Genomic DNA, 12,203 nt, shown 5'->3' with positions numbered 1-12,203 from the left:
CCCAGTTTTTTGTGGCAAAATTAGGGGGGTCGGCTTATACTCGGGTCGGCTTATACTCGAGTATATACGGTAACTGGATTTGCGCTGCTAGGTTTTTTTTTATTTTTTTTTTATAAAACTCCGGGGTCAAGTGCCCGCCCCCCCTCCTCCCTCCCTCCTTCCGGCCCCCCCTCCAGCAGGGACTGTGTGTGTGGGGGGGGCACCATTTTTCCGTTCGTCTCAGGCAGCAGAGAGGCTAGCTTCACCCCTGTCACCATGTCTCTAAGATCTATATCTGTATCTGTATCTGTATTGGTACATGCCAATTTTTTTGTTATGGATGAGCAGATTGCTCCATACATGGAAAGAAATGTAAAATAATTTCTTACTTATACATTAACACTGTATTTTAATGACCACAATTTAATTAAGATTTAATTTGCTTTTGTTGTTCAATCAAATTGTGATAACTAGAAAAAAGAGTAATGGAAAATAAATGCAATCTTAGAATTTTTTAATAATCAGGGCAAATCATGCTTTATTGTAGATTCAGCATTCATGATATTCTTCTGGCTTCTGAGAAAACTCAATCTTCAACACGTGGCCTGTTGATGCTGCTTAAAAAACACAGCGTGTTGGAGGAGGGCAGTTAATTCCTATCCATCTGAAATGTTGGCAAGAATGGAATGTATCGAGACCCTGAAAGCCTTCTTAGGTATTTTGTGACAAAAGGCAGATCATAACAAGATAGTCCTAGACTGCCATTAGTTTTCCCTGTATGCATTTGTTTATGCCAAGTAGAAGTTCCCCTTTCTTCATCTGAACCTAAGCGGAAATAAGAAAACAAGATCTTCATTTTTTTGCTAAACAAATGATTTATTGCACAATGCTGGTTGCTAGCCAAAACATGCAAGCATGAGGACAGAAACATCCTGAGATCAGATGCTTAAGCACAGACATTTTAGACTCATTGCACAGTATTGTAGGTCATTTGGTCTTTATTCAGAACAGAGGTCAAGGCTCTGCAGCTTCAGCTTCAGTAGCTTATTTTAAGGGCAAATAAACCTATCATACTTTACCAATATATCCTTTACTCCCCCAAAATAATTTGATGTTGCTATAGATATAAAATTTTATATATTGGGCATATTTTTCTATCTATTTATCTATCTATATACATATACAGAGTGTATATAGTATATCTATATATATAATTGCCTAAGGGTTTTTCCGTCTGTCTGTCTGTCTGTCCTGGAAATCCCGGCCCTCTGATTGGTCGAGGCCGCCAGGCCTCGACCAATCAGAGACCGGCACAGCATCGACGTAGAAATCCCGCGTCTCTGATTGGTCGAGGCCGCCAGGCCTCGACCAATCAGAAACGGGCACAGCGACGATGATGTCATAATGGTTGCCATGGCAACGATGATGTCATAAAGGTTGCCTCGACCAATCAGCAACGGGCACAGTCTGCCGCGAATTCTGGAATCATCATTGTCCATATATTACAGGGACATGCATATTCTAGAATACCCGATGCGTTAGAATCGGGCCACAATCTAGTATATATATATATATATATATATATATATATATATATATATATATATATATACAGTATATATGAAATTGTTCCAGAAAATGAAGCATTTCCACACCCTTTGGAATAAATAACTTAGGATGCAAACCCAAATTTGTGACCAAAAATCCTTTGATAATCTTCAGATTTCATGATGCCTTGCATACAGTCAAGGCATATTTTGCCAGATCCTGCAAAACAACCCAAAAACATCTTTTAACCTCCACCATATTTGACTGTAGGTACTGTGTTCTTTTCTTTGTAGTCCTCATTCCGCTTTCAGTAAACAGTAGAATCATGTGCTTTATTAAAAAGCTATATCTTGGTCTCTTTCATCCAGAAGACACTTTCCCAGAAATATTTTTTATTTACTCAAGTACATTTTGGCAAACTGCAGTCTAGCTTTTTCATGCCTCTGTGTCAGCAGTGGAATCCTCCTTGTTCTCCTGCCATAGCATTTCATTTTATTCAAATGTTGACAGATAGTTTGTGCTTACACTGATGCACCCTGAGCCTGCAAGATAGCTTGAATACCTTTGGAACTTGATTGGGGCTGCTTGCCCATCCTGTGTTGCAACCTTTATTCATTTATTTCTGCCATTCATGTCCAGGGAGATTGTCTACAGTGCCATGGGTTTTAAACCTTTAAGTTATCTTGTGCACAATGAACACGTGGACAAAGGAACATCAAGTTATCTGGCAATGGTCTTGTAACCTTTCCTTCCTTCTCTCTTTCTGTTCTCCATCCTTAGTGTGGCACAGACATACAATGGAAATATTGAGTCAACTTCTCCCCTTTTTATCTGCTTTCAGATCTAATTATCCTATTGTCCACACCAGTTACTTGCCACAAATGAGTTTGAATGAGCATCACATACTTTAAACAAAGTTGTTTGCCCACCATTTTGGAAAGGTGCCAACAATTTTGGGGGGTTGTGTGAAATTATGTCCAATATGCCTTTTTTGTGTTGTTGCAATACACACAAAGGCGATAAGCATGTTTATCACAAAACATGTAATTGCAATAATTTTCTGTGAGAAATGCTTCATTTCGTGGAACAATTTCAATGGTGCTAACACTTTCGGCAAAGACTGTATATGTACATACAATTTTCTTTCTACAGCAGCATCGGGGGCTCTGCGTGTTGCATGGTGTCCGCTATCTCTTCCAGTCAATTTTGTGCTGCAAAAGTTGAAGGGTGCTTCTTCCCTTCTGAACCCTGCCGTACACCCAAACATTAGTTTTTCACCACATATGATAAAAATGTATATCTGCATACTCAGGAGAAACTGCACAACAAATTTTATGGTTAAACAATTTTCTTTCACTTTTCTATCATTCCTGTGAAACCCCTAAAGGGTTAATAAACTTCTTGAATTTGGCTTTGAGCACTTGTAGTGGTGTAGTTTTTAAAATGGTGTCGCTTTTGGAAATATCCTTATAGTAACTTCAAATGGGCTATGGTCCCAAAAAAATTAGTTTTGCCGATTTTGTTGGAAAAATGAGAAATTGCTGATCAAATTTTAACCCTTCTAAATTCCTCTAAACAAAAAAAAGTTAAGTTTTAAAACTTATGCTGATGTGAAGTGAACATGTGTTGCATATTATTTATTAACTATTTTGTGCGGCATAACTATCTGGTTTAAGGGCATAAAAACATTAGATGTATTATCCCATCGAGGTGGTATGGGCCCGTATGACCACCGATGGGATGGTACGTCTAACGCGATCAGCTGCGCTCATGGGGGGAGCGCGGCCGATCGCGGCCGTGTCAGCTGACTATCGCTGCTGACATCCGGCACATCCGTGCTTCGCTGAGACCCTCGAAGCAATGCGATGCGAACGCATTGCTTCGAGGGTCTCCTACCTCCTCCTCCCTGCAGGCCCGGATTCAAAATGGCCACGGGGGGCCTTCCGGGTTCTGCAGGGAGGTGGCTTTCAAGCGCCTGCCCGGAGAAGGCGCCAGGAAGCCTCCCTGCAGTGCCTGTGTGATCGCCCCCCACCCCGGGGCAATGAAAAAAAGTAAAAAAAAAATAGTATTTACATGTGCAAAAAAGAAAAAAAATCCTAAATAAAAAAAAATATATTGTTCCAATAAATACATTAGTTTATCCAAATAAAAAAAAAACAATGAAAGTACACATATTTAGTATCGCCGCGTCCATAACGACCCGACGTATAAAACTGTCCCACTGATTAACCCCTACAGTGAACACCATAAAAAAAGAGGCAAAAAATGACGATTTATTATCATACCGCCAAACAAAAAGTGGATCAAAAAGACGGATATAAATAACCATGGTACCGCTGAAAATGTCATCTTGTCCCGCAAAAAACGAGCCACCATACAGAGTCATTAACAAAAAATAAAAAAGTTATAGTCCTCAGAATAAAGCAATGCAAAAATAATTACTTTTTATATCAAATAGTTTTTATCGTATGAAAGCGCCAAAACATAAAAAAATTATATAAATGAGGTATCGCTGTAATCGTTCTGACCCAAAGAATAAAACTGCTTTATCAATTTTACCAAACATGGTACGGTATAAGCGCCCCCCAAAAGAAATTCATGAATAGCTGTTTTTTGTTCATTCTACCTCACAAAAATCGGAATAAAAAGCGATCAAAAGATGTCACGTGCCCGAAAATGGTGCCAATAAAAACGTCAACTTGTCCCGCAACAAACAAGACCTGACATGATTCTGAGGACCAAAACATAGAAAAATTATAGCTCTCAAAATGTGGAGACGCAAAAACTATTTTTTGCATTAAAAAGCATTTTTTAGTGTGTGATGGCTGCCAATCATAAAAATCCCCTAAAAAAAGCTATAAAAGTAAATCGAACCACCTTTCATCACCCCTTTAGTTAGGGAAAAATAATAAAATTTTAAAAAATGTATTTATTTCCATTTTCCCATTAGGGCTAGGGTTGGATTTGGGCTAAAGTTAGGGTTATGGTTGGGGCTAAAGTTAGGGTTAGGGTTGGGGCTAAAGTTAGGGTTAGTGCTACAGTCAGGGTTGGGGTTAGGGTTAGGGTTGGGGTTAGGGTTAGGGCTAAAGTTGGGGTTAGGGCTAAAGTTATGGTTTAGATTACATTTACGGTTGGGATTAGGGTTAGGGGTGTGTTTGAGTTAGGGTTTCAGTTAGAATTTGGGGGGTTTCCACTGTTTAAGCACACAGGGGCTCTCCAAACGCGACATGGTGTCCGATCTCAATTCCAGCCAATTCTGTGTTGAAAAAGTAAAACAGTGCTCCTTCCTTTCCACCCAAACAGGGGTTTACCCCAACATATGGGGTAACAGCGTACTCAGAACAAATTGGACCACAACTTTTTGTTAGGTGTCGAGTTCCCGCCGCTGCCCAGGGGGAATCTCGAGCCACCTCCGCTGAGGTCTCCCATTCTTCTTAGCCGCAGTGGAGCCTGCTCAGCGGAGACATCTGTCCCAGCATCTGGCTCAGTCAGATAATGTGCACTTGGCTACTGCTGATCTTCTAGGCTCAGCCATTGTAACCAGCACTTTTCAGTGGCGAGCAGACGCTCCTGGGACTAACTCCTGCTTTTCCTCTATTGAGCATGCCCAAGGGATGACCTCTCATTGGAGGTCGGGGGTCACATGCTCAGGTCCTGAAGCAGTTGCTATTGGACCACTAGGAATGTCCTGGAGAGATTTCACTATAAAAGGTTTGCATGGCCACACGGCCATGCGCTAGTATCAATTTATGTTCTTTTGTGTATGAGCTTAGCAACTTTGTGGTCTGTGTCAGCATGTGCTTAGGGTCAGCTGTCTAACCACTAGAATTCCAGCACCTCTGGAGAGGAGTTTGTGTGTGTGAATTTAGGGCTGGCGTATAGCCATTAGAATTCCAGCACCTCCGGAGAGGAGTTGTTTGTGTGCTGTAGCTGACTGTATGACTACTGTATGCTACCTGCTCCATTAGTGAGCTGTGATCCTCTGTGAGATTAACAGAGCACTGTGTTACCTTTAATCTCGGGGACTCTGTGAACCAACAGAGTTCGCTCCTATACAGACCGGGTGATGGAAGCCGTGTCTACTCCGGCGTAGTACCGCCATAAAGTGCCGCCATTTACTAGCAGCAGATTCCACTCCTGCTCGGTGGACCCCGGGCTGCGAAAACACCTATACTATCTCCATATTTACTCGGTGCGTTCCGCCAGCCCTAACAGTATACTAGCGCCAGGGTCTGGCTAGTAATGGTGAACGATCAGCGTCTACAATGGTACATCCAGCAGCTTGAGGGCAGGTTGGCGGTTCTTGAATGCACAACCTCGGCTGTGGATGTCACCGCAATCGCTGTTCAGGCTGCTAGCGTGGCTGCAGCCAGTTTGTCCACTGCCACCCCTGCTCTGACTTTATCCCGTCTCCCATTACCAGACATGTTTGCTGGTGAGAGTAAGTTGTGTTGGGGATTCGTGAGTCAGTGTTCTATACATCTAGAGCTCCAGGCTGCACATTTTCCCACGGAATGGGCTAAAGTGGGATTTATTTTATCCCTTCTGTCGCGCAGGGCATTGGAGTGGTGCAGAGTGCTCCTCGCTTCTTGGACTCTCTGAAACAGGTCTTTATGGGACCTCGTGTCACCTATGATATGGCGCTCCAACTGCTTGGATTGACACAGCGCTCGTCCATGGTCAGTCAAATCGCCGTCCACTTCCAGACTTTGACATCTGAGCTGGAGTGGCCAGATAAAGTCCTTATCCCAGTGTTTTGGAAGGGACTGGATGACCATGTGAAGGACGCCTTGGCCACCATGGAGATTCCTGCCACACTGGAGGAGCTTATAACTTTTTCCACCCGCATCGACCTTCGTTTTAACGAACGAAGGTTGGAGCGAACCCAATGTGGGCAGAGGTTCTGGTTGGCTCCTACCTTCGCCACTCCTTTGGAATCTCCTGTACAGGCGTCCGAGTCCCATGAGGCCATGGAGGTATCTCTAGCAAGACCTAAGTCCCGGGCCACTCGAGTACCCACGGTCTGTAATGTCTGCCAGCAGATAGGACATTATGCCAAGAAATGTCCAAGAGGTCAGGAAACCACCGCATCTAGTAACCGTAGGAGGAGGTTTATTAGACACAGCGGCATTTTCTTCCAAACTGTCCTTTAAGAGGACAATCACCTTTGGCCTTTCCACTCTTACAGTTGAGCTTTGTGTGGATTCTGGGGCGGAGGAGAATTTTATGTCCTCAGCATTCACCCAATGCTACGCAATACCCCTGGTGATGCTCACCAAGCCGGTGACTGTACGAGTGGTGAATGGGTCGACACTGCCCTCACAAATAACACACCAGACCATCCCATTTACATTATCTATATCTCCATCCCATCAGGAGATTATTTCCCTCCTTGTCATCCCCGAGGGAATAGGGATATCTTGGTTACGTTATCACTCCCCTCATATAGAGTGGTCCTCAGGGAGAATTTTGGGATGGAGTGAACCTTGTGAGGGCAGATGTCTGAGGGAGTGCATTCAGGTTGTTACTACTGAAGTACCCGCAGATCTTACCTCTCTCCCCATGCACTACTGGCCCTATGCGAACGTATTCTCCAAGAGGCCTGTGGAGACCCTTCCACCCCACTGTCCCTATGACTGTCCTATTGACCTCTTGCCTGGTGCAGAGCCTCCCCGGGGTCGAGTCTACCCCCTGACTCTCCTGGAGATGGAGGCAATGTCCCAATACATCCAGAAGAATATGGCAAGAGGATTCATTAGGAAGTCAGTGTCACCAGCAGGGGCAGGATTCTTCTTTGTGCAGAAGAAGAATGGAGAACAACGTCCATGTATTGATTACTGGGGTCTTAACGCCATCACCGTTAAGAATAAATACCCTCTGCCCCTGATATCAGAGCTATTTGACAGGTTGCGGAGAGCGAGGGTATTTACTAAACTAGATCTGCGGGGTGCTTGCAACCTGATTCGCATCCATGAGAGGGAAGAATGGAAGACGGCATTTAACACCAGGGACGGGCACTATGAATAGCTGTTGATGCCCTTCGGGCTCTGTAATGCCCCTGTCGTTTTCCAACACCTTGTGAAAGATATCTTACAGGATATGCTCTCCACCTCAGTTGTAGTCTAGCTGGAAGATATTCTCATCTAGTCTCCAGATATAGACTCCCACCGGAGATATGTTTGCAAAATCTTTGACCTTCTACAGGCAAACTCCCTCTACGCCAAGTTGGAGAAGTGTGTTCGAGCAGGAGTCCCTACCTTTCCTGGGCTATATCATCTCTGCCCAGGGATTAACTATGGATCCAGCCAAGCTACAGGCTGTGATGGACTAGCAGGAACCCCATTCTCTCAAAGTGGTGCAGCGCTTTATGGGGTTCATTAATTACTATCGCCAGTTCATTCCCCACTTCTCGACTTTGGTAGCACCTTTGGTTTATCTCACCAAAAAGGGAGCAAATCCCAAACTGTGGTCTGAGGAGGTTTCCAGAGCCTTTCTCTCAATTAAGTCACACTTCGCTAGCGCTTCCATTTTACATTGCCCCAATGTTGATAAACCTTTTATTATGGATGTGGATGCCTCTTCCATCGGTGCTGGAGCAGTCCTCTTCCAGAAGGATGCTCAAGGTCGGAAGCATCCTTGCTTCTTCTTCTCCAAGACCTTCACACCAGCGGAGAGGAATTATTCCATCAGGGACAGGGAGTTGCTAGCCATAAAGTTGTCTTTCTCGGAGTGGAGACATCTTCTGGAGGGGGCTCACTTTCCCTTCCAAGTTTTCACCAACCACAAGAATTTAGTCTATATACAGACTGCCCAGCGGCTAAATTCTCATCAGGCCAGATGGTCCCTCTTCTTCTCTCGGTTCCATTTCACCCTCTATTTTCTCTCCGGGGAGAAGAACATTCATGCTGACGCTCTCTCCCACTCCGTAGTGTCATCAGCGATAGAGGAGGAGGAGAAACCTCAGCATATTGTCCCTTCTGAGAGTCTGAGGACCGTGGCTCCGGTTTCACTAGAGTCTGTGCCCCCGGGCAAGACTTTTGTGCCATCGAATTTGTGACTGGAGGTTCTCTCTTGGGCTCTCTCGTCTAGGGTGGGTGGACACTTTGGGACCAAAAGGACATCTGAGCTTCTGGCGAGGACGTACTGGTGACCGCATATGGCCTGGTGACCTTGGTCACATATCTGTGACATTTTGTTTCTGCTAGGCAGGATGACTGGGCATCCTTGCTACCGTGGGCAGAGTTTGCGCTAAACAATGCTGTAGCCGACTCCACTGGACAGACCCCATTTCTCCTCAACTATAGCCAGCATCCGCAGGTTCCTGTGCCCATGCCCGTGTCTTCCGCCGACTCCAGGGTGGCAGACTGGACTATGGAGGCATGTGACATTTGGGACCGCACACAGGATGCTATTCGGGCCTCCAAGGAGAGAATGAGGGTCTCCGCCGATGCACATCGGCGCCCAGCTCCGACCTTTGCTCCTGGCGACATAGTGTGGCTCTCCGCCAGTAACAGCAGGCTGCGAGTTGAGTCCACTAAGTTTGCACCTCGCTACTTGGGTCTCTTCAATATCCTGGAACAGGTTAACACTGTAGTCTACCGTCTGGCCCTTCCTCCACACCAAGGTATCACCGACACCTTTCATGTGTCTGTTCTTAAGCCCATTCACATGTCCCGGTTTTCTGAGTCATCTACCAGGACATCGGGTTCATCTATGGATGATTTTGAGGTGAATGCTATCTTAGGGTGTGAGGTGGTATGTGGCAAAAAAAATTTATTTGGTGGATTGGAAGGACTATGGCCCAGAGGACAGGTCTGGTGAGCATGCTGAGCACATTCGGGCTCCACAACTCATTGCTGCCTTTGAGCGTAGCAAGGACAAAAGGAGGGGGGGCAATGTTAGGTGTCGAGTTCCCACCACTGCACAGGGGAATCTCGAGCCACCTCCGCTGTGGTCCCCCATTCTTCTTCAGCTGCAGTGGAGCCTGCTCAGCGGAGACGTCGGTCCCAGCGTCTGGCTCAGTCAGACACTGTGTGCTTGGTTACTGCTGATCTTCCAGGCTCAGCCATTGTAACCTGCACTGTTCAGTGGTGAGCAGACAATCCTGGGACTAAGTCCTGCTTTTCCTCTACTGAGCATGCCCAAGGGACGACCTCTCATTGGAGGTCGGGAGTCACATACTCAGGTCCTGAAGCAGTTCTCATTGGACCACTAGGAAGGTCCTGGAGAGTTTTCTCTAAAAAAGGTTTACATGGCCGCACGGCCATGCACTAGTATCGACTTTTCTTCTTGGGTTCATAAGCTTAGCTACTTTGTGGTCTGTGTTAGCATGGGCTCAGGGTCAGCTGTATAGCCACTAGAATTCCAGCACTTCCGGAGAGGAGTTTGTGTGTGTGAATTTAGGGCTGGCGTATAGCCACTAGAATTCAGGCACCTCCAGAGAGGAGCTGTTTGTATGCTGTTGCTGACAGTATGACCACTGTATGCTACCTGCTCCATTAGTGAGATGTGATCCTCTGTGAGGTTAACAGAGCACAGAGTTACCTTTAATCCCGGCGACTCTGTGAAGCAAGAGTTCGCTCCTATTCAGACCGGGTGATGGAACCCGTGTCTATTCAGGCGTAGTACCACCATATAGTGCCACCATTAACTAGCAGCAGGTTCCACTCCTGCACGGTGGACCCCGGGCTGCAAACGTACTACACTATCTCCATATTTACTAGGTGCATTCCACCAGCCCTAACACTTTTTGGGTCCAATTTCTCCTGTTACCCTGGGGAAATACAAAACCGGGGGCTAAAAAATAATTTTTGTGGAAAAAAAAAGATTTTTTATTTTCACGGCTCAAAGTTCTCACAACACATCTAGATAAGTTCCTTGGAAGGTCTGGTTTTCAATATTAGGTCACTTGTGGGGGGTTTCTACTGTTTAGGTACATCAGGGGCTCTGCAAATGCAATGTGACTCCTGCAGACCAATCCATCTAAGTCTGCATTGCAAACGGCGCTCCTTCCCTTCCGAGCTCTGCCATGCACCCAAACGGTGGTTCCCCCCCACATATGGGGTATCAGCATACTCAGAACAAATTGGAAAACAACATTTGGGGTCCAATTTCTCCTGTTACCCTTGAGAAAATACAAAATTGCGGGCTAAAAAATAATTTTTGTGGAAAAAAAAGAATTCTTATTTTTACGGCTCTGCATTATAAACTGTAGTGAAACACTTGGAGGTTGAAAGTTCTCACAACACATCTAGATAAGTTCATTGGGGGTCTTCTTTCCAAAATGATGTCACTTTTGGGGGGTTTCAATGTTTAGGCACCTCAGGGGCTCTCCAAACGCGACATGGTGTCCTATCTCAATTCCATTCAATTTTGCATTGAAAAGTCAAACGGCGCTACTTCCCTTCCGAGCTCTGCCATTGTTGTGAATTCCGTTCTTGGGCTCCCTCCGGTGGTTGTAAATAGCACTTTTGTGAATTCTGCCCTTGGGCTCCCTCTGGTGGTTTTGAGTTGAACTGCCGCTCCTTGGGTTTAGCTTTAGCAGCTGCTTTCACTAATCGTCTCTCCTGGCTCTGCTATTTAACCTGGCTCTAGTCTTCAGCCTATGCCACTTGTCAATGTTCTCTGGCTGGATTCACATCTCTGCTTGGATTCTCCTGGTTTCCTGACCAGTTCTGCAAAGATAAGTTCTGGCTTGCTCATTTCAGTCCACATGTTGTGGACTTATTGTTCTGTGCATTCTATTTTTGTCCAGCTTGTCATTATGGATTTTTTCTGTTAGCTGGAAGCTCTGGGAAGCAGATTTACCCTCCACACCTTTAGTCAGATGTGGAGATTTTGTAAACTCTGTGTGGATTGTTTTGTAGTTTTTATACTGACCACACAGTATCCTTTCCTGTCCTATCTATCAAGCTAGACTGGCCTCCTATGCTAAAATCTGATTTCATCTCTGCGTATGTTATTTTCCCCTCTTCTCACTGTCAATATTTGTGGGGGTCTATCTTTCCTTTGGGGATTTTCTCTGAGGCAAGATAGGTTTCCTGTTTCCATCTTTAGGGGAAGTTAGATCTTAGGTTGTGCCAAGGGGTCTAGGGAGCGTCAGGTACCCCCCATGGCTATTTCTAGTTGCGCTGGTAGGTTCAGGGTCTGCGGTCAGTACAGATACCACCTCCTTCAGAGCTTGTCTCATGTTGTTCCTAAACCACCAGATCATAACAGTACAAGTGGCCAAAAATGAATTAAATGTATCTCAAAAGAAGGAAAAGAAAGTTCTGAACCATTTTTTTTTCTGTGCTCTAATTTGCCTCTTTTTTCCTCTTGATATCTGGGTGGTGCAGGATATATGCTCTGGCATGGATGTTCAGGGTTTGTTTTCTCGTGTGGATCAACTGGCTGCAAGAGTACAGAGTATCCAGGACTATGTTGTCCAGACTCCGCCTTTAGAGCCCAGAATTCCTACTCTGGATTTGTTCTTTGGGGACAGAGCCAAGTTTTTGAACTTTAAAAATAACTGCAAATTGTTTTTTGCTTTGAAACCCCGTTCTTCAGGTGATCCCATTCAGCAGGTGACAATCATCATATCCTTGCTGCGTGGTGATCCGCAAGACTGGGCTTTTTCTCTTGAAACAGGGAATCCGGCATTATTGAATGTAGACGCATTTTTTCAAGCGTTCGGA

The 12,203-nt window shown here is 45.2% G+C and overlaps 1 protein-coding gene across 1 annotated transcript in view; it reads right to left on the bottom strand.

Annotated features, from left to right (window-relative positions):
• Window positions 1–391: 391 nt before the first annotated feature.
• Window positions 392–12,203, bottom strand: part of LOC138674481 (solute carrier family 23 member 1-like) — a 994,669-nt gene continuing 982,857 nt past the window's right edge. Inside the window, exon 13 of the mRNA XM_069762318.1 lies at window positions 392–804. Within this exon, the coding sequence (XP_069618419.1) occupies window positions 629–804 (176 nt within the window). The 3' untranslated portion in view covers window positions 392–628. The remainder of the gene's footprint in view (window positions 805–12,203) is intronic.

The sequence above is a fragment of the Ranitomeya imitator genome, chromosome 4 (genome assembly GCF_032444005.1).
Source record: "Ranitomeya imitator isolate aRanImi1 chromosome 4, aRanImi1.pri, whole genome shotgun sequence".
NCBI lineage: Eukaryota > Metazoa > Chordata > Amphibia > Anura > Dendrobatidae > Ranitomeya > Ranitomeya imitator.
The sequence above is the reverse complement of the archived record's forward strand: the minus strand, read 5'-3'. Positions and strand labels throughout refer to the sequence as shown.